At 41.8% G+C, this 24,696-nt stretch overlaps 4 protein-coding genes across 11 annotated transcripts in view; 2 read left to right on the top strand and 2 right to left on the bottom strand.

Annotated features, from left to right (window-relative positions):
* cd109 (CD109 molecule) overlaps positions 1-2,190 on the bottom strand; it is a 34,321-nt gene extending 32,131 nt beyond the window's left edge. The window contains exons 1-3 of the mRNA XM_039782818.1: positions 2,061-2,190; positions 1,175-1,341; positions 443-471 (exon numbers count right to left, since the gene is read on the bottom strand). Of these exons, the coding sequence (XP_039638752.1) occupies positions 443-471; positions 1,175-1,341; positions 2,061-2,137 (273 nt within the window). The 5' untranslated portion in view covers positions 2,138-2,190. The remainder of the gene's footprint in view (positions 1-442; positions 472-1,174; positions 1,342-2,060) is intronic.
* Positions 2,191-3,141: 951 nt separating this feature from the next.
* On the top strand, positions 3,142-8,177 carry naa20 (N-alpha-acetyltransferase 20, NatB catalytic subunit). Its single transcript, XM_039782830.1, has 6 exons — positions 3,142-3,259; positions 3,915-3,939; positions 4,072-4,162; positions 5,414-5,549; positions 6,446-6,591; positions 7,807-8,177. The coding sequence occupies exons 1-6, from the start codon at positions 3,207-3,209 to the stop codon at positions 7,890-7,892; spliced, it is 537 nt and encodes a 178-aa protein (XP_039638764.1). The 5' UTR covers positions 3,142-3,206; the 3' UTR covers positions 7,893-8,177.
* crnkl1 (crooked neck pre-mRNA splicing factor 1) lies at positions 8,120-19,829 on the bottom strand. Its single transcript, XM_039782828.1, has 14 exons — positions 19,647-19,829; positions 17,943-18,095; positions 17,572-17,663; positions 17,299-17,457; positions 16,842-17,008; positions 15,470-15,648; positions 15,101-15,271; positions 12,568-12,759; positions 12,235-12,294; positions 11,994-12,074; positions 10,772-11,011; positions 9,635-9,736; positions 9,247-9,495; positions 8,120-8,629 (listed from the first exon to the last, which is right to left on the bottom strand). Exons 1-14 carry the CDS (start codon positions 19,692-19,694, stop codon positions 8,252-8,254), a joined length of 2,271 nt encoding a protein of 756 aa, XP_039638762.1. The 5' UTR covers positions 19,695-19,829; the 3' UTR covers positions 8,120-8,251.
* An 80-nt stretch (positions 19,830-19,909) lies between these two features.
* Positions 19,910-24,696, top strand: part of cfap61 (cilia and flagella associated protein 61) — a 43,046-nt gene continuing 38,259 nt past the window's right edge. For 4 of the 8 annotated variants that reach the window (XM_039782820.1, XM_039782826.1, XM_039782825.1 and 1 more), the window contains exons 1-5: positions 20,540-20,755; positions 21,638-21,801; positions 22,728-22,878; positions 24,129-24,205; positions 24,434-24,501. In XM_039782820.1, coding sequence (XP_039638754.1) covers positions 21,659-21,801; positions 22,728-22,878; positions 24,129-24,205; positions 24,434-24,501 — 439 coding nt within the window. In that variant the 5' untranslated portion in view covers positions 20,540-20,755; positions 21,638-21,658. Of the gene's footprint in view, positions 20,013-20,539; positions 20,756-21,637; positions 21,802-22,727; positions 22,879-24,128; positions 24,206-24,433; positions 24,502-24,696 lie in introns of those variants that run through there. The other 4 variants (XM_039782821.1, XM_039782823.1, XM_039782822.1 and 1 more) reach the window with 4 other exon arrangements.

Below are 24,696 nucleotides of genomic sequence, written 5' to 3'. Positions count from 1 at the left end.
CCATATATATTACGATATCCAAAATCTAAGACGACATCTAGTCTCGTATCTCAATATCGATATACAGTAATATCGATATATTCAACCTTTTTTTTTTTATTTTTTTTTAAAATTTTTTTGGGGGAAAAAAAAAAAAAATAAAAATTATTTGTTAATTTTTTTTTTATTATAAAGTGTATTTATTATTTTTTTTTTTTTTTTTTTTTTTCTAACCTATTTATCTATCAATAATATATGCAGTGTAAAGCTAAAATGTACATCTAAATAGTTTGGTAAACATTTACTTAATTTCCTCAATCGTCTTGTGAACCATTGTCAACTCCTAAATACGTGGTTTGAAAGTAATGTTGAAACGGTTGTTGAGATCTGTCACTCTGGACCAAAGGGACGACTGACCTCTAACAAGGCTAACAACTGAAACATAAAGACATGTCATACTTACAGCTGGTAAAGTCAGCAGCTTGGTTGAACCTGTGAAAAAAGAATTTGACAGTAAAGAGTTTTAATTACACGGCAAAGTACAAACCACTGTTGGACTATTAGCTCACGCAGTATTTCCGAGAGTGGCGAACCGCGCCCCATCCTTCCTTTTGGGGAGGCTTCTTTCATACCCAATCATGGCCCGTTAACCTGTTCACCTGTAGAATGTTCTAAACAGGCGTTTTTTTGAGCATTCCTCAATTTTCCCAGTCTTTTGTTGGCCCTGTCCCAGCTTTTTTGGAACGTGTTGCAGGCATCAAATTCAAAATGAGTGACTATTTCGATCGAATATAGGTTGAAAAGGATTTGCAAATCATTGTATTCTGTTTATATTTATGTTTTACACAACGTCCCAACTTCATTGGGGTTTGTAATTTATATCAGAAGAGTCCTTGGTTGATGAAAATAATAATAATTTATTAATCCTGCAAGGGAAATTACAATGTTTTGACTCTGCTGTTATGATTATATAGAGATGTCAGAGTGAGGGAGCTGCCCATGGAAAGTTGGGGGTTCAGTGCCTAGAGCACCTTAGCAGTACCCAGGAGGTGAACTGGCACCTCTCCAGCTCCCAGTCCACCACCATACTTTGGTCTGTATGGGGACTTGAACCAGCAGCCCTCCAGTTCCCAACCCAACTCCCTACTGACTGAGATACTGCCACCCCCATACACAACACACAAACAGGTTTTACCTCCTTGGACAGTAGCGAAGTCTGAGGCCACAGTCTGGTTGCCGTGAGCGATGTGGGCAGACACATTGACGGAGGAGGCGGTCAGGATGGTGACGGACACTGATGTTGGGACTCCGGGGCGGAGGACTCTGGGGGCCAGCAGCAGGTAGGAGGGCTGAGGGTCGGGGCTGGGGAACCAAACAAACACACTGAGAGAGTCCTGGGCCAAACAAACGGGGATGTTCTGTTAGAAAAACAGATTCAACCCTTCGGTTGTCTTCCCATCCACCATGAACTTGCTGTACTTCCGTGTCAAAATTGAAAATGTACTTCTTTTTTTTTATGTTTTTGGTGCTTTTTTTTCATTTATTGTATTGTATTTAATATTGTAAGTGCCCAATTTTGAGATCCTGAACGTCAAAATATGTTATTTACTTTCTCTTTTAGTTCATATTTAAAACCAAAATCCTTTTTTTGTTGACATTAGGACAGTTTACCTGTGATGGCTTGTCTAAATCCACACAAACAAACAATATGTGAGTGATATTTTGTCACTTTTATAATTTATACTCATATTGTAAGAAAACATTCACCACAGAGACAGTAAGCATGTAAAAACTTTATATAATATAAAAAAATCTGTTTTGACAGAAAAGAGACCTCAGAGATCTCCCTGGCTCTGCACCTGTAAATTTACCTGTGTGTGTCTGTGCGTGCATGTCTGTTTACCTATGTGTGTGTGTGTGTGTGTGTTTACTTTTGTGTGTGTGTTTACCTGTGTGTGTGTGTGTGTGTGTTTGTGTGTTTACCTGTGTCTGTTTACCTAGGTGTGTGTGTGTGTGTGTGTGTGTGTGCGTCCGTGCGTGTTTACCTGTGTGTGTGTGTGTGTGTGTGTGTGCGTGCGTACCTGTGTGTGGTGCTCTGGGCGCCAGTGAGGATGATGAGGCCGAAGATTCCCCACACTTGGAGACGCTCCATTTGCATGAATGAACCTCACTCCACTGGGCTCCACTCAGTACTGGCAGCAGGTGGATGTCTGAGATGGCCTTCATACCTGCAGACAGTGTCCTCCTCCTCCTCCTCCTCCTCCTCCGATCACCTGATGAACTGAACCAGTGTCAGTTTACCTGAACCCCCCGGGGAGGCTTCGTTAACTGGGTGTTTCCACTCTGAGGAGATTAACTCGGTTTACACAGAGGAATATGTGATGTTATACCTCTTTAAAGAGGCTTCGGTTCAATCTCACTGGTGCTGTGGAGACTGTTATCTCTCTGCCTCACGGCGCCAGTGTCAGTTTGACAACCAAAGAGAAAAGAGTTTCTATACAAACTGTTCAGAGTGGGAAACAAGGATTCAGATTTATTCCCCAGAGGATGAATCCTACTGACTTTGTTAATGGCCAAACGTTTCCTTTTAGTGCCACCGTGAGGTTGACATTTAGGGTTTTTGGTGAAATATCAGATACGCAGGCTACATCATTTCCACCTCACGATGATTTGTAAAAACTTCTGTGATTCTTTGACTTTTTCTCCAACACCATAGTCATCGCCCCCAATACTTTGATTTATGACCAAAACCCCCAAATCAATAGACAAGAACCGTAGGGTTGCTGGTTCAAGTCCCCATACGGACCAAAGTATGGTGGTGGACTGGTAGCTGGAGAGGTGCCAGTTCATCTCCTGGGCACTGCTAAGGTGCTCTTGAGCAAGGCACCGAATACCCAACTGCTCGGGGCGCCTTTCCATGGGCAGCCCCCCCACTCTGACATCTCTCCATTAGTGCATGTAGAGGTACTGAGCGTGTGTGTGTGTAATTCAGGCCTGTGTGTAATGTGTGTATTAACAAGACATTGTAATTTCCCCTTGTGGGATTAATAAAGTATACATTATTATTATTATTATTAAATATACTGAGTGTATTTGTGCCTAAAATTATTTTACAATGTCGTACCTCCGTGTCGGCAGGGGGCGCTTCTATTTTTCTTCATGCCTTTTACAGTAAGCCATGTCTGTTTTCTTCTGTGGGGTGAAAGGAAACAGAGCAGCAAGCCAAGATGACAACATTGAGACCGTTTACCTGCGATGATTTATTTAAATTTAACAATATGTGAGTGAAGTCTTTTCAGTTTTATTATATAGATTCTTGAATGATCCAGCTGTCTTGTGTTTATGTGGCTATGTCATCTGCGCATCCTGTTTTTTTGGAGTCCAGCAGATTTAGCAGGCTAACTAGTGTGACCACAGATGGACTGCTGACTGGGAGGAATGCGGTGCCAAACTCCGTTCAAAAGAATCGAGAATTTAGTAGTCCCATTGTCAACGGCAATACGGATGGTTTTTAATGCCTGACTGAAACACACTGTAAATCGTTAGAGTCTCTTGAACGAATCGGCACACATTTAATCAGTCAACTAACTTGTCTTTTCAGTAAAAAATGTAATTGTTCTGCTAGTTACGCTAGCTAACGTTAACGTTTGTTAGCTAGCTAAGCTAGGATGTTAGCGAATAACGTAAATGAAAATCATGGTGTTCAGTCGTGCACGGGTATTCCATGTTTACCGAAAAATCCCAATTATATTATAACTTTTAGTCATATTTAGGTTAATATCCATAAATAAGGTCAAATTTTAAAACGTCAAATTATTCAATTGAGTTTGGTTTGTGTGTGTGCATTCATCAAAGACACTAACATTCTCGTATTAGAACTGTTATTGAAACAGATGAATGATTATATGACGCACTCTTTGTGTTTTGTCCAACAGCAACCTGGACCCATTGACAGAAACTGTATCCTTTTATTTTAAGTTAAATATCAGCCATCTGTCATTTCACATGTAGTTTATGGTCATGTAATGAATTAAAAAATGACTTACTTTTTTGTATGTAAGTCTGTAGTTTTCTTTAACCTTTGACCTCCAGTATGGGATCCCGTTTTACCTCCAGTACCTGGCTCACTGGCCGGAGTACTTTATCGTTGCTGAGGCTCCTGGTGGTGAACTGATGGGCTATAGTAAGCGCACACACACACACACACACACACACGCACACGCACACGCACACGCACACACACGCGTTTGTGGCACTATCTTTGTGGGGACCCGTCATTGACATAATGCATTCCCTAGCCCCTTACCTTAACCATCACAACTAAATGCCTAACCTTAACCCTCACCCTAACCATCACAACTAAATGCCTAACCTTAACCCTCACCTTAACCATCACAACTAAATGCCTAACCTTAACCCTTACCCTAACCTTAACCATCACAACTAAATGCCTAACCTTTACCCTCACCCTAACCATAACCTAATTATATCCCTAATCCTAAAACCAAGTTTTAACCCTCAAACAGCCCTTTAAACGTGTGGGGTCCAGCATTTTGGCCCCACAAAGCTGTCGGATCCCACAAGTATACTGGACTCCCGGTATTTGGACCCCATAAATATAGTTAAACAAGCAAGCTCTCTCTCTCTCTCTCTCTCTCTCTCTCTCTCTCTCTCTCTCTCTCTCTCTCTCTCTCTCTCTCTCTCTCTCTCTCTCTCTCTCTCTCTCTCTCTCTCTCTCTCTCTCTCTCTCTCTCTCTCTCTCTCTCTCTCTCTCTCTCTCTCTCTCTCTCTCACACTCACACTGATGGGCTACAGTAAGTTCACACACAAATTTCCCTTTTTTATTTATATATTGTTTTTTAATTTTGGCAGACATTAATCTGTAAGGTCCTCTACCTGTTGGTGTGTGAGGCTCGGTTGTCTGTGAAAGGAAAATAAATGTCCTAGTCTGTACCCATACAGTCATTAGCCTCAGTGAAAACATGTCTAAATACATCCTCGAAAAAATTAGTATCTCATACATGTTTGTTTTTTGTTTAAACATTTCCGCTTTTTCATGGAAGACTATTTGACATGTTCAAAGAGAAAAAGCCCAGGTTTAAATAATACAACTAATGTCTAGGTCTACTGTAACTGGAGCCATCGTTACTGTTATTAGTAACACCTGTGGCTTTCCTACTACTCTGATGAGTAAAAACGTCTGCTCTGAAATAAGCCCATTGCTAATTACATTTAACAGCCCTTGAAATATACGGTTCTGTTTTTATCAATTGTTCTGTAACACACCATTTTATATAGTCAATTGGAAGAACACAGATTTGTGTGTGCTGTGTTTAAGTTACATACTTTTCTGTGTTTTGGTATTAAATTAAACTCTCAGTTAACCTTTTCTTCTTCTTCTTCTTCTTACGGCTGACTCGTTGCTTGTTTGCAGTCATGGGGAAGGCGGAGGGATCTGTGGCTCGGGAGGAGTGGCACGGTCACGTCACCGCTCTGTCTGTCGCCCCCGAGTTCAGAAGACTCGGCCTCGCAGCCAAACTCATGGAGATGCTGGAGGAGATCTCGGAGAGGTTGGTACACGCGTCTCACCCCGAAGTACACAACGCATACTGGGCAGGGAAGCCTGTATCTGCAGACGGGAGATACATGTGACAGTGTTGGTGTCACAGAAGCAGTCAGATCATTTACTTAAAGTGCTCATATCATGCTCATTTTCAGGTTCATAATTGTATTTAGAGGTTATATCAGAATAGGTTTAGATGGTTTAGTTTTCAGAAAACACCATATTTTTGTTGTACTACACATTGCTGCAGCTCCTCTTTTCACACTGTGTGTTGAGCTCTCTGTTTTAGCTACAGAGTGAGACATCTCACTGGTGTTCCATCTTTGTTGGGAGTCGCACATGAGCAGTAGCTAGATAAGGACTACTAGCCAGTCAGAAGCAGAGTATGAGGGCGTGCCCTGACAGTACCTAGGTAAGGACTACTAGCCAGTCAGAAGCAGAGTATGAGGGCGTGCCCTGACAGTACCTAGGTAAGGACTACTAGCCAGTCAGAAGCAGAGTATGAGGGCGTGCCCTGACAGTAGCTAGGTAAGGACTACTAGCCAGTCAGAAGCAGAGTATGAGGTCACGACACGTGGCCTAGACAGTCCAGGGACCACGCACCAGGGCAGAGTATGAGGGCGTGCCACGCTAGCAGCTAGGCGAGCATTATAACGTGTGTTCCAAAGTGACCACGTTTGTCTCTGAAGTAAAGGCTGGACTACAATAGAGCTGTTTGGAGCAGTTGGTGAACAGTGTTTTCTGTTGGAGATGGGAAGTCCCTTTGGGGGGGACTTTGGGCTTTTTCACTTTAACCTATAATGTGCACAAAAAAAGATATATAACACAATAAAGGAAAGGGAAAAAGCCAAAAAGCACAATATGAGCACTTGTGTGTTGTTACCTTTTGACGTTGTCTTGTAGGAAGGGCGGATTCTTCGTGGACCTCTTCGTGCGCGTCTCCAACCAGGTGGCGGTGAACATGTACAAACGTCTGGGCTACAGCGTCTACCGGACGGTGATCGAGTATTACTCCGCCAGCAACGGAGAACCGGACGAAGACGCCTACGGTGAGAGGAGTTACCAAAACTGAAACCAGATCATTAACAGGATTTCACAAGCAAATTAAATCAGTCCCTTTTAAAGAAAAAAAACATGAAAGGGGCCCAACGGGTACATTTAAAGTAGCATCAATTTTAAGATTAATTTCCTACTTTTCAGGCAGCTGTTGCGTTTATTTATTTCAGTACACTGAGACTGTCAACCTGCTCGATTGAGCACTGAGCTCAGTTTGATTTTTGTTAAAAGACCTTCAAACATGACTTACCTTTAGGAGTGGTAACTGAGCTGAGTGCACAGAGAGCTTTGGAAAAACGCCTGCCACTGTGGCGAGTCGTCTGCAAAACAACCAAAAGCTGCGCTGCATCCGATAACTGTCGAAACTGAAAGCCAAAGGAACCAAAAACTAATCCAAAGTTCTAATAGTGAATGGCATCTTTTCAAATGAAATAACCAGCTGCTTTCGGTCTGCAGACTCTTGACTATTGCCACGCCAAAATATGAGGCTGGCATTGTGGGAAAGCTTTACTTTCATGTGTAAAAAGAAAGAAAAGAAAGCAGGTAAAACTATGATAAAGTGTCTTTTCAGATATGGCTGGCTTAGTGTGGATGTATTCCACAGTCCCATACAGTGAAAACAGTGGATGGGACTGAGTCTTGGAGCACCTCTTAAATAGATATCTTAAATGACAAATGTTCACCTTTTAAAGGGTCAGTTCTAGAGCCCGACCGATATATCAGCGGGCTGATAGTAGGCATTTTCCAAACATTCGGTATCGGCATTTATAATGGCCGATAAATGAATATTTAAAAAATAAAATAAAAACGGACGAAATACCCTTGAGTGTTGACGTTGCATAGTCTGTCCACCAGAAGGCGCTCTACAACCTCCCTGTTGGCTACACTCATTGACACTGACACTGTTTTATTCACCTGAAAACCTGGACGAATGACACCAGAACTATCTGCGTGGATGGATACTACTAGAAGTAACTCTTTTTCATGTATTTTCGATGAACTGGCCCTATTTAATGACTTTCAATTAGCACACCAACTGTAGATGATTAGTATTAAACCAAAAATAGCCTCTGTTCTGCACATTTTCCTGGACTAAAATCTGTCTTTGTAACACCCAACAGAAGAGGGCGCTGTTCCCCCAGAACAAGCAGAGACCTTTTTAGGTTCGAAAAACTGACAACTTTCTATTTGGTCTTTCCTTGTTGCAGACATGAGGAAAGCTCTGTCCAGAGACACGGAGAAGAAGTCCATCATCCCGCTGCCACACCCAGTCCGACCAGAGGACATCGAATAACAGACGGTGGCTCTCTGACGCCTCTTTACCTCTTCTCCCTGATAATCACATGGGAATAATATGGAATAACAGACCCTGCTCAGTTACATTGTACATAGTTAAACTGTCACAGAGGCTGCTTACCACTTCAGTCACAGTCAGAGAGCCACACTGTACACATTTTAATTTCCCATTTCCTGTAAATTCTGACTGAACATTTTCTTAAGAAATAACACAACAAAGTGGGATTGAATTGACGTTTGTATAATGCAGAAAACATGGTCATACAATAAAGACTACTCGTGAGCTGGTTTTGTTAAAGAAAACATTCAGTAGAAAAAAAGAATCCAAGATGAACGTCTGAGCGGGGAAACATGAATCTACTCTTTATCTTCATCTCCACCCTCCTCTTTCTTTCCATTCTCTTCCCCCTTTTTCTTCTCATCATCATCATTACTGTCACTCTCGCTGCTGCTGCCACTGTCGTCTCGATCGTCGCACGTCTTGTCCTGTTCTGTTTCCGTCGCCGTGTTTCTGTCCGAGTCGTTTTCCGGCAGGTTCTCGGGAGCGGCTGCGGGCTCGCCCGAGGGCGGCGATGCCATCTCTTCGGCCGCTTCGGGAGACTTTTCTGGACTTTCGTCCTCCTGAATCTGCTGCCTCTTCCACATCTTTGCCATGGCCAGCAGCTTGAGGTTGGGCTGGTTGGCCGCGTCCTCTGGGAAGATGTAGTCGTAGTACTCCTCCCAGCCTGCGTCCGACTGAAAGAACCAGAGACGAGAGATTAATTCCTGTGACTGGCTGCAAAGAATTATTATTATTGGTTACACTTTACTTGAAGGTATCTACATAAAAGTGACATGACACTGTCATGAACATGTCATAAACATTATAAACGTCTATGACATAACGCTTCTATTAGTAAGTGTCATTCGGTTTTTGTCATGACAAGTTATGGTTAGAGTTAGGGTTATAGTTAGGGTTCATGTGTTCATGACAGTGTCATGTCACTCTTATGTAGATACCTTCAAGTAAAGTGTTACCGAATTATTTTAGTCAACATTTGAATTTGCCAGTGCAAAACTGAAATGTGTCTTGTTAAGTTCTAAAGATATTCTGTTAATAATATGAAAGAGCGAAAAGCAAACAAAAGGTGAATGACAGATGAAGAAGGGGAGAGAGAGGGGGAATGACATGCAGCAAAGGGCCGCAGGTCTGAGTCAAACCGCTATACATGTGCGCCTGCTCTACCAACCGAGCGCCCCATTTTGGAACTTTTGGTTTAACAAGAACACTTCACTGCGGTCTATTATCTTCGATACGACACCACGCCGCTCAGTTAGTAAAACCAGTTCACCGGTGGACGTGCAGCTCTTACCCCGTCCTCGGCCGTCAGCTTCCTCCTCTTCTTCACCTTCTCCGGCAGCAGCTTCCGGACTCTGTCCATGGTGCTGTCGGAGCCAAACTCCCTCTCAAAGTCCCTCCAGGACTCGAGCAGCATCAGCCGCTCCTCCTTCTCCTCGCAGTTCCTCATGCCCTTGTTGGCCTCCTCGTAGATCTGCCGGCACTTCTGCAGCCGCTCGTCGCTGTCGATCGACAGCTCGAACTTGGCGTAGCTGATCCAAACCTGCGCGAGAGGAAAAAAAAAAAAAAGTCAAGAGTTGGTCATCTCACAGTTGTTTGGTTGAAAAGAAAAAAAAAGAAAAAATAGATCAGTCTGAATCCAGATCTTCAATGAGCACAGGACGCTACGATGCAGCTCTCACCTTGACGTGCTGGGTGCGCTGCAGCAGCCTTTTGTAAAGGTTCCGGGTGTTTCCAAACTCCTCCTGCTCAATCTCAAAGTCAATGTAGGACTTCCACAGCACCTGAAAACACAACAGACAGATGCTTTGAATAGGGCTGGTTACCGCAACACCGCGGTCACGTGACACCTACCGCGGGTCTGAGTTTGTCGCCGTCATCACCGCAAAAAAACATTGGCCGACACATGTGCGCACTTTGTTGACATCCAAAGATGGAGCAAATCCATCCTTTCGCGAGTTGGGGAGCGCAATGTTCCATGACACATAATAACATTCAATTTGTGTTGACTATTTGGCCTATATGCGAGAGTACCTGTGTAATGTCTTGTAGCCTATATTTTGAATTTCATAGGCTACACATTTTACTAAAGCATAGAATACAGGCGCATGAACAAGCCCCAAAAGCAGGACCTCAGTTTGTAATTGCACATGCTTATTTAACACAATTCTCTCACGTGGCTGCACAGCCGACCATAGCGGGTAGGTAGATTCGTAGGCTACTATTCCATCATCGAAACATGGCAGATTTGGTGGCAAAGCCAAATGTCACGTCACCAATATGGGCACATTTTGGCTTTGAACCAGACGAAAAAGGACTTCCAGCCAATTTGGATGAGCCCATTTGTAGAATTTGCCACGAAACGATACCGGCATCGATGCTCAAATAGGAGTGAAAGCGGTATACCGCGGGAATTTCTTGCTTTTCAACCGCGGTAAGAAAAAGTCCAGCCCTACCTTTGAAGGCCCTCACGCACTGAATGCATGTCAGTCATAAAGGAAAGGATGGATATTGAATGAAGTATTTTGAAGATGAACTTGAACCTGCCTTCCACAAAATGAATATCAATGCAGTAGTGGGGGAAAAAAATAAATAATAAATCAATGAGTTGTCCATATGTTTTGGAAAGAACATATTTGAGATTTCTTTAGTCCATATTCTAACCTGACGCAACAGATGGTTTGTTACACAGAACCCTTTAAAAAAAAAAAAAACAACTGTTTGGAAAAGAGAAGGCACTTTTCCTTTAAAAAACAAAACAACAACAACAACCTGACAGGTGATTGGATGAGCCATCTGTCTATCATTGCAAGCAATACCTCAGGCATGTCCAGCCGCGGCTGTCCGATGGCGAGTTCGAAGATGGCACGGGCTCTCTCGACGTCTCCCAGGATGGTCTCCAGCTCGGAGAACTTGATCCAGGTGGTGCAGTTCTCCGGGCTGAACTCCAGGTACTTCTCGTACAGCTTCCTGCAGCGGTCAAACTCGCGCAGCTGCAGCTCCAGCTCGATGTAGCCCTTCAGCAGTTTGTTCTTCGGGCATTTGCCGATCGCTGTACCCTGAAGGAGAGAAACGACGACGACGGGTGGAAAAAAATAAATCACAGATGCAGTTACACGGAGTTCATCTGCGTGGAGTGTTTATAAAGTGTAAAATGTCTTTTAGTGTTAAAAGAAGTGACGTGTTTGCTTCAAAATGTACTAGTTTTGCCTGACTTAAGATAGAACTGTTTATGCATCTTACCAGATATTTGTTTTTATCGATTATGCTGTTTCATAGTGTGACTAGGGCTGCACAATTAATCGCAATTTAATCGAAATCACAATATGGACTACTGCAATATCCAAATCGCTGGGAGGATGGGCGCAATGTTTGTTAAAAGCATAACGTGTCAAACACTTCTGAATTAAGTATTGTGGTGCTCCAGCCTACTAATTGTGTCCTACAGGCTAAAAAAAAAATAATAATATTTTTCTAGGAAAATAAGAATGAAAAATTTCCTCCAATATCGTGGATCATATCGGAATCATATCAGTCAAAAATAATCGCAATTAGATATTTTCCTCACATCGTGCAGCACTAATTGGGAGAGCTATTTTTTTATATGTTTATATTATGTAAGGGCTGCACAATGTGAGGAAAAGTTTTTGACTTTTCGTTGTGACCAGAAGCTCTATAGCTTGCTTTGTCAGTCGACAGAAATTCCCCCTCCGTTTGGCGAACAAACGCCCTAGGAGGCTGAAGTTTGCTGGATTGTGATTGTGTGTGTGTGTGTGTGTGTGTGTGTGTGTGTGTGTGTGTGTGTGTGTGTGTGTGTGTGTGTGTGTGTGTGTGTGTGTGTGTGTGTGTGTTCGCCTGGATGCATTCGTGTATGTGCTCCAGCTATTGTGAACTCGCGCTTGCGTACAACTGAAATCACGGTTTTGCTATTACAGAAAAGGGACCGCTCTCGGTTCAAATGTGACCAGTACAAAATCCTAATGTTGATCTAAACGACAGGAATATAATTATTTTTTTTATCAGTTGATGAGTGAATCTTACCATGACCTTTCGGGCTCCCTGCAGGTTCTTCTGCCGGATCTCAAACTGAGCGTAGAGCAGCCAGATCTTAGCGAACGTGAACTGAAACCAAAACATAACATTATCCCGAGCCTATGACTGTATATATCAACACTAATACCAGCATTCTGTTTTATTACAGAAACACTACTATTGGCTTTATTACAAGAGCAACAACTGGCGATCAGAGACTCTCACAAGAAAAAGCAAACCTCTGAGTTACCTTTTTATGTGGGATGAGGTCCAGAGAGGCCTGGTACACCTGCCTCGTTTTCTCAGGATCCTAGAAAAGAAGAAAAAATAATGTATGTATTCAGCATAATGAGCACAGCTTATGGTTCTTTTTTCATTGAGATGAAATCTTAATTAATCAGAAATGGAAGCTGACTGACAGAGTAAGTAGTTTGTGAGGAAACTTCTATTCTGTCAACATTCAATTTCTTTTTTATTAGAATTGTTCTAACTCGACACGTGTATGTAGGATTCCTTTCCCAGTGGTCTGCTGAAGTAAAAATGAAGGTTGATGAGGATGATGAAGAAAAGCGTGTAGACGGACCTTGACCTCCAGCTCTTCGTACAGCGCGTAGTTGATCCACAGGTAGATGTATCGCTTCCAGTGTCTCTTCTCCTGGATGGGGGGGATGTTGGCGATGGCCCTCTCGTAAACATCTCGCACCGTGTCGGGGTCGGCGTCGTTCTCCACCAGGCGCAGGTAATCGAACCACGCGTCGTAGTTGTGTGGGTTGGCCTGGTGGGAACAGAACAAGGTCAGTGACGAGGACCGGAAGTAACTTCATCCAAAATGTTGCTCACATAATCCTATTTCCGTCTAGGGCTGCACGATATGAGGAAAATATGCGATATGCGTAACGTTGAATATAGCGATAACGATATTACTTGCGATAAATTAACAGACAGAGTGTACTCAGTTCTGCCTGTGTTCAGTATTCTTTTAAAATACAACAAATTGCTTGTTGAATTTAAAACAATAATAATTTCTAACATTCTTTTATTGAATATTGACTTGACAATGACAGTCACCACTAAATAAGTGACAGTTACACTTTAAAGTGCAGTTTTCTGCTGATATTTTCTTTCAACTCGTAGTGTCTATCGCGATATGTCGCAACCTTTCGAGATATGTATATTGCGCAAGTTGATATTGCGATGACGATAAAAAAAAAAACTATATATCGTGCAGCCCCATTCCTGTCCACGTTTTTATGCTAATTAAGTCATTTTAAATTACAAATGCCTTATGGAAACAGTGAAATTTGATACAATTTCATGAATATCGACAAAGTTTGTACGCTCGATCTCACCAGATTTTCTCGTAATTGGTAAATTGCTTTTACATTTTTGGTCCTTTTATGGTTGCAAGCCACCATAAAACAAAGATGATGAAGTTTTATTCATTTCCGCTTTCTCTGCAGACAGGGCGGGCGTCAACAAAGACAGATACAAGTGGATAAAAGCGGAGATGAGAGATTTAAAAAAAAATATATATAAAATATAACTGCTATTTTAGATAGTTCTCGTCGGGCATTTACATGCATCTGCATCATCATGGTGATGTTATGATAGCATAGTTGTTGTCTTATTACAGCTGGATATGTCGCTATCAACTGGCAGATGAGCACTATTACAACTTGTACAATATGAATCATATGTACGTAGACGATGCGATCCTTTTTGGCTAGCAAACTTAGTTCGCAAATGTAAACTTGAATGTTGAGCGATTCATTACATTACATGTTATTTAGCTGACGCTTTTATCCAAAAGCGACTTCTCAGAGGTCGCATGCCTCTGGAGCAACTAGGGGTTAAGTGCCTTGCTCAGGGACACATTGGTTGATGTATCACAGTTGGAATCGAACCCTGGTCTCCCACACCAAAGGCATGTGTCATGTTCACTGCGCCATCACGACCCTTTTCAGTGCAAAAATGAATGGAAACACCTTAAAATGTTGCAAATCTATGCGATACACCAGTCTGATCGCAAAACAGCATGTGACGTCATTACACACAGGTTTTTCAAGTTTCCGGGCTTTTTTCCTGGGCGATCGCCCCCGAGGTGCAAATAAAGGAATTTATACACATCTAAGAATCTAATTGTAATTTTCATATATGTAGATGGACATTTAGATGTCTAATTAGTATACGAAAGTGACTTTGATGAGAGAACGCAGTAAAAAAACGACGCTCAAGAGGTGGTATAACATTACATTCAAACTGGAAATTAAAGAGCTTTCGCTGCATCATTTGGAGTTGTTGAAGCATGGCATTTTACTGTGAAGAATAGAAGTACGGTCCCAGGATGATATTCCGTTAAAGAAGTTAGAAAAGTAAAAAGTTACACTTTAGTTTTACACTAGTAAATTAACCCGAAAACATGACAAGATCATTTCTATTTAAACAAATATTCAAGAGAACATGTCCAAAAGTGTCCAAGCATGGACACAGTTCAGTTTAGGATTTGGTATCGTTTGGAGTTTTACGATTCCGATTCCGAAGCGGTACTTTTAGAACAATTCCGATTCCTAAACTCATTCTTATAAAACTGAAAAATGACCTCAAAGATGTAACATGTTTACTAGCGATCACGTTCAGTGAATGGTTAATATGCTTTTACGTCCATTTTGGTGAGCCCAGAGGGAAGATATGGCATTTTAAAAGTAGCCTACATTTACGGTAGCTAGCTAACGGTAAACTACAGAGAAAGGGTGATATTTTTACGTCCGTTTCGGCGCGACAGAGGGAACACATTAAGTGGAACCGAAATTAAATTAAATGAAAGCCGGTCCGATTCCTACCGGTTGCGTAGGAACCGGTTCCATAGTGGAACCGGGTTTCGGTACCCAACCCTAGCTCTGTTAAGGACTCAATGATCCAATAAATGGAAATTTGTGTTCATGTGAATCAAAGATGAAGAAATGGAAAGCTCCCGATTTTTTAAAAGTTTTTTTTAAAGGCCTTTATTTTGACAGGACAGCTGAAGACACGAAACAACTGAGCTATCCGGGCGCAACCTGATTTTTTTGTTGTTTGAAAAACCTGAATGTGCAACATTGATTTTCCATGATAAATACCTTGACTTCCTCCTCATACTGGAACCTTCGTTTGCTGACGATGACGTCCTCGATTCCCCTGCGGTCTCCGAACTTCTTCTCGAACATGGTGTAGAACTTGAAGAGCTCCTGCGCCTGGTGTTTGGGGATTCTGTCCAGAGCGTACTTATAGATCACCCGGACGCGTTCAAACTGTCAAGCAACGGGACGTTTCACACAATCACAGTCATTCAACAAGCAACGACAGCCAACACACATTTGTCAGGTTAGTTCCACAATCTAAAGACAAGGCTATCAACATTCTTGATAAGTCTCCAGCGTAACGAGAAACCAAAGGCTCTAATTTGAATTCATTAAGGCTGCGACAGGTCGGTCGTGTTCTCCACTAACCTCTTTCTGTGTCTCCTCGAACTTGGCGAAGGCCACAAAGAGGTTTTCGTCCACATGAACCTCTCCGAAGAACTCCACCGCCCTCTCGTACACCTTCCGGCTGTGGGCGATGTAGCCGTGCCTCTCTTCAAAACGAGCGTACTTGATCCAGTTCTTCACCTCGGGATGAACCATGACGAGTGCAGCGGGGTTAAGGAGTTTGTACACAAACTTACAAATTTTATAATCATTTTTCAAGCAAAAATATTCTCTGGTTTTAGCGTTTCTAATAGGGATAGACTGTTTATCGGGCTGTTTGCAGATTATCTGTATCGGCGTTTTATTTGCCTCATAACCCGTGTTGGGAAACCTTGTCAAGGAATTCCTGGAAGGAAGTGTATGGATGTATTAGAGTTAAGGCATGTGGTTAGTTCTTTGTGGAAGTTGGAGCATAATCACGGATTTTGTACAAAGGGGACACATACAATAAGGGATAGACCGATTATCGGGCCGTGTTTTGTTGTTGTCAGTTTGCAGATGATCTGTATCGGCGTTTTCTTTGCCTGATAACCAATAAAGTTAATGAATTAAAAAGTGTTCTACTCTGGCTCTGCTACAGCTCTGTGTCTGTCCCTCTGCTTTGGTTTCACTCACCACTGAGTCTACTTCTGCTACTTGGTGATTTGCTTGCAGCACCTGAGAAGCCCTGTGGTGAGGAGCAGAGAGTTCGCCTGGAGTTAGCGCTAATCACCAAGTAGCAGACGTAGCAGTGCTTCGCCTTCTGAGAATATAGTTCCCAGTATGTATACGGTTAGAAGATGGCTGTGTGTCATGTGACCTTGTTATTTGTACACGCTGTGACTATACAAATCACAACATGGAAATAGGAACATGTTGACGTTATTTTGTCACTTATTGGGAGCAGTAGGCTAGATGGAGCCGGTTACCTCCAGGATCTGTGCTAAGCTAGGCTAGCGGTGAGTGTGTCAGACAGAGTTACGACACGCCCGGAGATGAGAAGGCCATGTATGGACTTCTCTAACTCTGGGGGACACGGGGAATAAGACAAATTCTGAATAAGTCGCCATGTTCCTTTAACTGGCAGATCAAAGGGTAATTCAAATAACCGTTAGATGCAGCTCTAATGATGATAAACTTGAACTTTATTTATGCTTTTGGCTGAGTGACATAACTTAACTCTGAACACGCTTTGAGGGAGGACCATAATGTGCCTCCTTGCGTATTCAGTTTTCTTATCTTAACGTTTTTGTGCCAATTGTTTTCAACAGTCACTTTTCCTGTACAGTCCTCGTCGCTGCTTAAAATCCTTCAGTTTGAATTTGGCGGATTAATACTCAGAACACAACATAGGAAACACCAACAGAAAGGATATATCGCTCATAAATGCTGCGAGCTTTGTCCACTTCCTTGTAGCGCAGCTCAAAGTTGATGTACGAGTGCCAGGCCTGCTCATCGGGCTCCCACTCCATCCAGCGCTCGAACGCCTGCCTGCAGCCGGCGACGTTCCCCAGCATCTCCTCCATGTAGGTGTACTTGTACCTTTGGCAGGACAAAAAAGTCAAGGGGAATTTAGAGCAGAGGTATTTAAAACAAAGGTAAAACACACACCAGAGATTCTCCATCGGCACTTTACAGGCACATGAAGCTTTTCAGAGCTTCAACCATACATTCTAAATAGATCCAAGTGTTTCTTTTCCTGTATTTTCTAATGGAAGGTAGCCAATCACCTGTTCCCTAGCAAAGCTATCCAATTGAAAAAAAGAATCTACTCTACAATTAAGGAGTCCATTCCACAAACAAGAACCGTCAGCTACAAACTTCATTCGTACCAGAACTGGTTGACACGCGGGAGGATGGTGATGGCTCTGTCCCAGATGTTGCGGGCGTGGTTCACCTGCCGGCTCTTCATCTCCATCTCGGCATACTTCAGCCACAGAGTGATGTTGCGGTGGTCGACGTCCAGCGCTCGCTCGTAAATGGAACGAGCCCTGAAACCGGAGGAAGCAGCGGTGAGGGGAAAACTATACAGCAGAGACGTGTGTGGGACTGTTAAGGGGGGGGGGAAATGGAAGACTGATCATTTCCTGGCTACGGCACACTACCTCTGGATCTCCTTCAGGCTTTCCTCCCATTGTGCGTATTTGATCCAGTTACTGATGACAGTGCGATTCTTTCTGATGTTGTCCTCAAACCCCTGAAAGAAACAGGCAGTGGTTTGACAATAGTCAAAAATACAATAAAGTTGTCCAATAGTCTTTCTGGTGGGTGTCTGAGCAAACATACAACAGCGTGATCTCACACCTCACACTATAAAATGAACAATACATGTTGCATTGAACAAGTGACGATTTTTAAATGTCCAATATGAATTGGAGAATCTCAGCTCATTTGGGGCAGATTTCCCACTTGAATACCGCACATTTAAATCCGAACATGCCGTGTCAGTGGAGAGATTGAAAAGGTGAGCACTTACCTTCCTCTTCCTGAGTTTGTAATCGTTCAGCTCCTCCTCATCGGTGATCTTCTGTTTGGGTGGCGGCGGCAGAAGTTCGAGCTCCCGCTCTTTGGCTTCCCTCAGCAGCTGCTCAGCAGTGATCTGAACCTCTGCGGGAGCTTTATTCTTCACCTGAAACACAACAAGAAGTCATTTGAAACGATGCGGCTCCAGTCGTGGGCATAATGTCCCAATGTTCTTCATGTCTTAATGCTAAACATCCGTAGCCTGTTAAACTGTCTTATTTCTTATATTGTGCTTACACAATTGCAAAAGGGTTCCCCAATGTTTTCTCAGTTAGCCTTTTAAAATGATATCTTATTAATAGAGATGCACCGATAGACCGGCCGGTGACCGGAATTGGGCGGTTTTCACGTGCTCGGCCATGACCGGCGACTGGCAGGTCAGTCTGACATATGCCGATTTCATGCCGGTCAACGCTACAATTAACTGACAACATAAGTTATACGAGTTACAGTTCTCAAGGACGCACGCACACATGGACGCGACAGCACGGATGCCACAGCACGGTCTCTTTTTCCTTTCTCTCAACTTTTCCGTCCCGCGGTGTGAAGCGCGTGTCGGCGCTATTCTCGCACATGTAGGGAACCTCGTGAATTAACCTGCAACATGTCAGCTGTTTGGAAATTCTTCAGCGTGTGTGCAGAAGATGACAAGTTTGCAATATGCAACACCTGCAAGGAAAAAGTAGGGCGTGGATGGACGACACCAAAAACCAAAATCACATTGTTTTAGTTGGATATTGGATGTGAAAAAAAGGAAATGGTTCTAACATCGCACTTTAGATGTGTGTGAATGTCCCACACCAGGAGTAATTTATAGTGATCCATTATCTGTTCTATGTTCTGTGCAAAATGTTCTATTAAAGAAAAGATAGAAAATAAATATTTGTGTGTGCTGTAAAGTGGTTAGAAAAAATGAAATCGGAATCGGCTGAAATCGGTATCGGCTGGCCTAACTCAAAGAAAATCGGAATCGGCCTAGAAAGCTGTAATCGGTGCATCTCTACAGTTTAGTAAACAGAATGTGCCTTTGGAACATTGGATGAATGGTTGCTGATAATGGGCAATGTAGATATTGCATTAAAGATCAGCCACTTCTTTCTACAACAGTCAAGAACCCCAAGCACATAATGTAATCTGAAAACTGCTGCCCTGATTAAAAAAACAATGCAACTGATCTCAGCTGGTATTCTGTCTGTAATAGAGTGGAATGGACATTTCTAAGTGACCCCAAACCTTTGGCCGGTAGTGTATTTGTTTAAATCCGTGTTAGTGGGCGCTTCTCCATCCACCCGACAGGTGATTAGACAGCATGATTATTACACAGGTGTACATTGGGCGTCATTAAAATGACACTGATAATGTGCAGTCAGTCTTAGATCAGTATCTTTTTTGTTGTTGTATACAGTCAGACAGCTTAATGTTAGCGGTTGTCGAGCTCATGCGGTTTCCGTCAGGCTAACGTTAACACTCTAAAACAATAATTTCATGTATATTCTTAGCCGAGGTGACAGCTATATACCATCTGAACCTGGTTAAAAGCAATCGTGCGCACTATCTGGCGCTTTGCTCAATCAAAGTTTAGCGCTAACTATTTGTTAGCATTAGCTTAGCCGAAGTTAAGAGCTCATGGCTGTTGTATTGAGCTTTGTTTTCTTACCTTCGCCACCTTCGGTATCCGCTGTTTACCCGCCGCGGTGGAAGCCATGGCTAATGGCAGGTTTAACCCAAAAACACTGAACAATTAAGCTACCAAACGCACTTGAAACGTTTAGAAAACAACTAAACTAAAACCAGGTACCGAAACGTTTTGGCAACATTAAGCGCCAGCCACCATGACAGTACCCAGAATGCCTTGCGAAGCAACGAGTACAAGCCAATCAGAAGCAGAGTAGGGAACATGCCTTCGCCATCGTTGGAAGGAAAAATGCTGCATTCACGTGTTCCTCGGATGGTCGTATTTCCCGTGTTTAAAAGTCTTTTTTCCGACGTCGGTGTGTTCATGAGCTGTAAATCCATGGTCTATGTAAGTAATGTGGGAGGAAACATGAACGCTACAAAGAAGATGTGTTGTATTTTATTGCTTAGAATGTTTAAGCAAGATATATTTCCAGTATTTATTTCCAGTTTGAAGCTTTATAGGCCCTGGTTTGTTGCTCCAGTTAGCCTATATTTCCTAAAACCACTAAAATATTGTTTTAACTAGACTCTATTAAATAATAAATAAATAACTTTTCTAGTAATCTAGATCACTGTGGACAGCAACTAACAGTTACAACCTAATATCATGTTACAAATTACATGAGAGGGGAAAAAAATGATATGCAATACGTGAATTAATAAAAAGTTTCTTATCATTAACCCATTATTTACTTTAGTCTGGTATGGTTGCAAATTTGGAAAATCGTTTAGCAAAAATTTCCGAAAGGTTGTCCTGACTTAAGGGCATAGATATATACACTTAAGGGGGCGTTCACATTGTATTTTGTCAGTGGGGACCTCATTTTCACGAATATTCCGACACCACGTGAATGCAACAAAATATCGCTCCGTTACTATGGTTACAGAGCTTGTGTTAGCTAACGGCTGGGACGGTTCTCTTAATACATCCATGACGGTAACGAACAGTAGCTAAGTAAACTTACTTTTTTTTTTAAGGAAGCTAGCTAGCTAGCTACGTATAATTTTTGTTTCTAATTTTAACCCACAAGACCCACAATAGACCAGCGTCGTAGTTTATTTAGGGGGAAAATCAATGTGTGACAGCAGGTGAGTAGCTAACGTTAAGAGTTGCTCTGCGCTGGCTAGCTAGCTAATGTTAGGACTGCAACTAACGTTAGCGTCAAGATAACATAGGACATCTGTTGTTGGTGTTGTTGGTATTGTCCAGTGGTGGACTGCAACTAGCTAGCTAGCTAAGTACCTTTTCTCAAGTATTGTACTTTAATACTTCTATATATAAAACATTATTTCTATTTTATGCAACATGCTTGTAGACTACTCCACTAACTTTACATTTCAGTGGTAGCTACCTAGCTACATATCTTAATTTTTACTCCACTGGCTAGCTACATTTGTCTGACAGCTTTAGTTACTTTTCAGTTTTTCGTCCCTTTTCCTGTCCAATGACAACCATGTCTCTCCAGATGTGTTGATGTTGAATAGAGCTGGGCGATATGGAGAAAATCCAAATATCACGATATTTTTGACCAAATACATCAATGTCGATATTGTGGCGATATTGAAAGGGTTCACTATTGGTGCTTTCATAAATATTGTTGATGACAATGACAGTTTTGATAAATAATCACCAATAATGTGGATACCATGGCAAATTATAAAACAGTAAGTAAGTCCAGAAAATGACTCTGACTTTGCTGTAATGCAGCCTTTAAAACCAGGAAAAGACAACACGTGTCATATCACGATACTACGATATCCAAAATGTAAGACGATATCTGGCCTCATATATCGATGTCGATATAATATCGAGTGTTCCTTTATGTGTTGAAAAATGTCTCCTATTTCTTAAGCTAAATAAAGTCTTTAAAAAAGCATAATTTGGATCAGCTGAAAAATGCCACAAACATTGTGCTTTCACGTTTCATACGTTCAGTACATGTAGCCTATAATACTTAACTTTTACCACAGCTTTAATCAGTCCAAGTGAAGATGAGGACCATAAGTTCAGCCAGTGGCCTGGAGGAAGCTGTGACCGTCAGAAGAAGCGAATCAGCGGATGCTCAGGGGATTGACCGCCTCATCAGCCCCTCAGCCCTGGCAGTTTTTGGACGGGTCAATGCAATACATCTTCTGTAAGAACAAATGAAAGAAAAGTGTGCCTTGCGAGTAATCAAATTACTGCTGACGTACTTTTAGTGTTTTGTTTGCAAAAGTGCAATCTAGGGTCTTTTTGTGAGTGTACCTGAGTACAATTTTCGTTTATAAAGCATAATTAGGACGGAAGCGCCACTTTTAAGATTTTAGCGTATTCTCGTTTTGGGTCAAATGGCCTTTTGAATCCAAGTATCACCAGGGGCTCTACGCATGAACTCCAGCTAGTTTACTAAAAAGAAAGGTTTTGAACAACTCACTGTAGCTGTTGGTGTTTCCGCTCGCCACCATCTTGCCAGTCAAAAACAGTCGATCTCCAAATGCAACGTAACAGGGAGGAGAGTAAAGATGGAAAGCCCCTAAAGCTTGGTTCCATATAAATGCACGGATAATTTGTTGTTTTGTTGTTAATGAAAAACATTGACCTTTTAGTTGAAAAAGGAGCCTCATATAAGAATGACATTTCCTCCTACCGAGTCTGTTCATTCGCATTCGGAGATCGACTCTTTTTGACTGGCAAGATGGCGGCGAGCGGAAAAACCAACAGCTACAGTGAGTCTTTTTAGTAAATGTAAATGTTGTCTATGCTGAGTTCATGCATAGAGCCCCTGGTGATACTTGGAGCAACGTCTCATGTTGTGTCGAGCCTTCTTTGTGTTTTAAAAATGTTGATTTTGATGTGATCATAGTAGTGCCCCTAGCTCTCCCATTCAAAAGGCTATTTGACCGAAAAACGAAAATAGGTCAATCTTAAAAGTGCCGCTTCCGTCCTAATTATGCTTTTAAACAAAAGTTTGACTCAGGTACATTCACAAAAAGACCTTATTGCATTTTGGCGAGAGTTACGCTTTAATGTAGCAGTGTTATCTGGTTCTTGTTTCCTCTCTGCTCCCCCTGGACCCTCCAGAGAGAAAGCCAATCTGGCCGTGACCCTGGCCAATGAAAAGGATGACATCCTGGCCCACGCTTCCTTCCTCGACCACCCTGTTGGAGACTTGGTGGATCCGACTCACTGGCAACCTTTCCTGCAGAAACACTTCAAGGCTGGAAAATGCACAGTCGGTATCATTCACGAATTAAGAGAACAATGCAAAGGGTTGCTGAAGTAGAGTTGTTTTTCACTGGATGCTCGTACTGATGGAGGACGGGAGCTGCCAAAATCTAAAATAAATAAATGACTCAATAAATAATGAAATGAAAATAATAATATTTAAAAATATTTAATTCATTGATAAAATGTGACATAAAATGGTGTTTCTGTATTATTTTCACTATTTACATTTCTTTTCAATTATCCCTTTTATTTATTTATTTAATATAACCTTTTGCATGTATCTATTTATTTTTGCATTTATTTTAAATTTAGTTATTCATTTGTAAAATTTATTTAATTTCTTTTTTTTCAAAAACCTAAAATCTAAAAATAAATAGTTTTCCATCAAAATTTAGTGGAATTAAATTTTTAATTCATAAGGAACACTGGTAACATGTTTTATACTTTCTGTGAATAAAATCTAATATATCTTTTTTCAAAATATGTATTTTGTAAAATAAGAAATTTAAATAGAAATCTCAATTTATGTCACATTTTATCAATAAAGTAATGCCTATACTTATTTTTTGGTTTAAAGGTGCCGTAGGTAGGATTGTGAAGATCCAGGACTTAGCCCAAAAATTTGAACAGCGACAACTTCTCAGTCCCTCCTGAAAAGGTCTCCTAAGCCCCTCCCCCCACAATGGAGAGCTGTGCACGATAGAGAGGGGAGAGGGGACCTATCTGCAGCTTGTGTGTGAGGGGAGGACGCTATGAAATGTGTGTGAATGAGCAGTGATTGACACGCAGTTAGACACCCCCCCTGGCCCTGATTGGTGCATCTGAACAGGGAGCGGTGGATTTTTGCAAATTTCCTACAGGCTGTAGGTGGAGCCAGAGGAGTCAGATTATTTTTTTAAATGACCTGCTTCATGTAGTTCTACTGGAACATAGGGTCAGTTTCAGCAAATATGACAGAAAGTTAGTTTTATAAGGCTTACCTACTGCACCTTTAATTATTGGTACATATAATGGCATAATCATTTATTTATCAAGTCAATTGTTTTTTTATTTTGGCAGTTTCCGTCCTCCATACATACTGTAGTTCTTAATTGCATAAGATCTGATTTATCTTTGGTCCCAACAGAACTACTCTGTCTACATGCTCATAATAACAGTTTGGAAAATCAATTTAAAGTTTGAAGTAAAGTGCTTCTTAAATGAGGTGAAATGAAAGTTAACTGACACCTGGAGATAACCTTCTCACCTCTGCAGCCTTTGAACACACTCTTCCTCCACCTTTTCGTGGCAGAGCCGGAGTTTGCCACAGCAAGTGTCAAGGAAATAATGAGGTATACAAAAAAGTGTACAGTATATAAGGGAATAAAATATAGCAATATACTGAATGTCACTTCATTTGCTGTTTTGTATGGTGAAGCGATTATCGACAGCTGGACTGTAAAGTTCTGAATGTTACACTGTCAGGGTTCAACTCCCAAATGTCATGCATATAAAAAAAACGGTAAGATGCAATGTCTGCCAAATTCTTATTCCTTTGTTGCTATGCTTCTACTTTACAGGGTCGTCTTTAACGCCATCGCAGAGCTTGAATACATCTGCTTGGTTAGCCCGAACGTTGGCAGTTTAGGTGAAGAACTGCTTCAAATGTATAAATGTTGAGTTTATCATCAATTATTTAACCCTTGTGTTGTCCTCCCGGGTCACAATTAACAGGCTTTTTTTGGCGCTTATTTCAACATTTTTGGCACTTTTTTCCCCCTTTACCACCAGTATTTTCACCACAAGAACCAACTTATTAACACTAGTTTTACACTTATTTACA

This window comes from Perca fluviatilis, chromosome 18, assembly GCF_010015445.1.
Source record: "Perca fluviatilis chromosome 18, GENO_Pfluv_1.0, whole genome shotgun sequence".
In the NCBI taxonomy this organism is placed as follows: domain Eukaryota; kingdom Metazoa; phylum Chordata; class Actinopteri; order Perciformes; family Percidae; genus Perca; species Perca fluviatilis.
The sequence above is the reverse complement of the archived record's forward strand: the minus strand, read 5'-3'. Positions and strand labels throughout refer to the sequence as shown.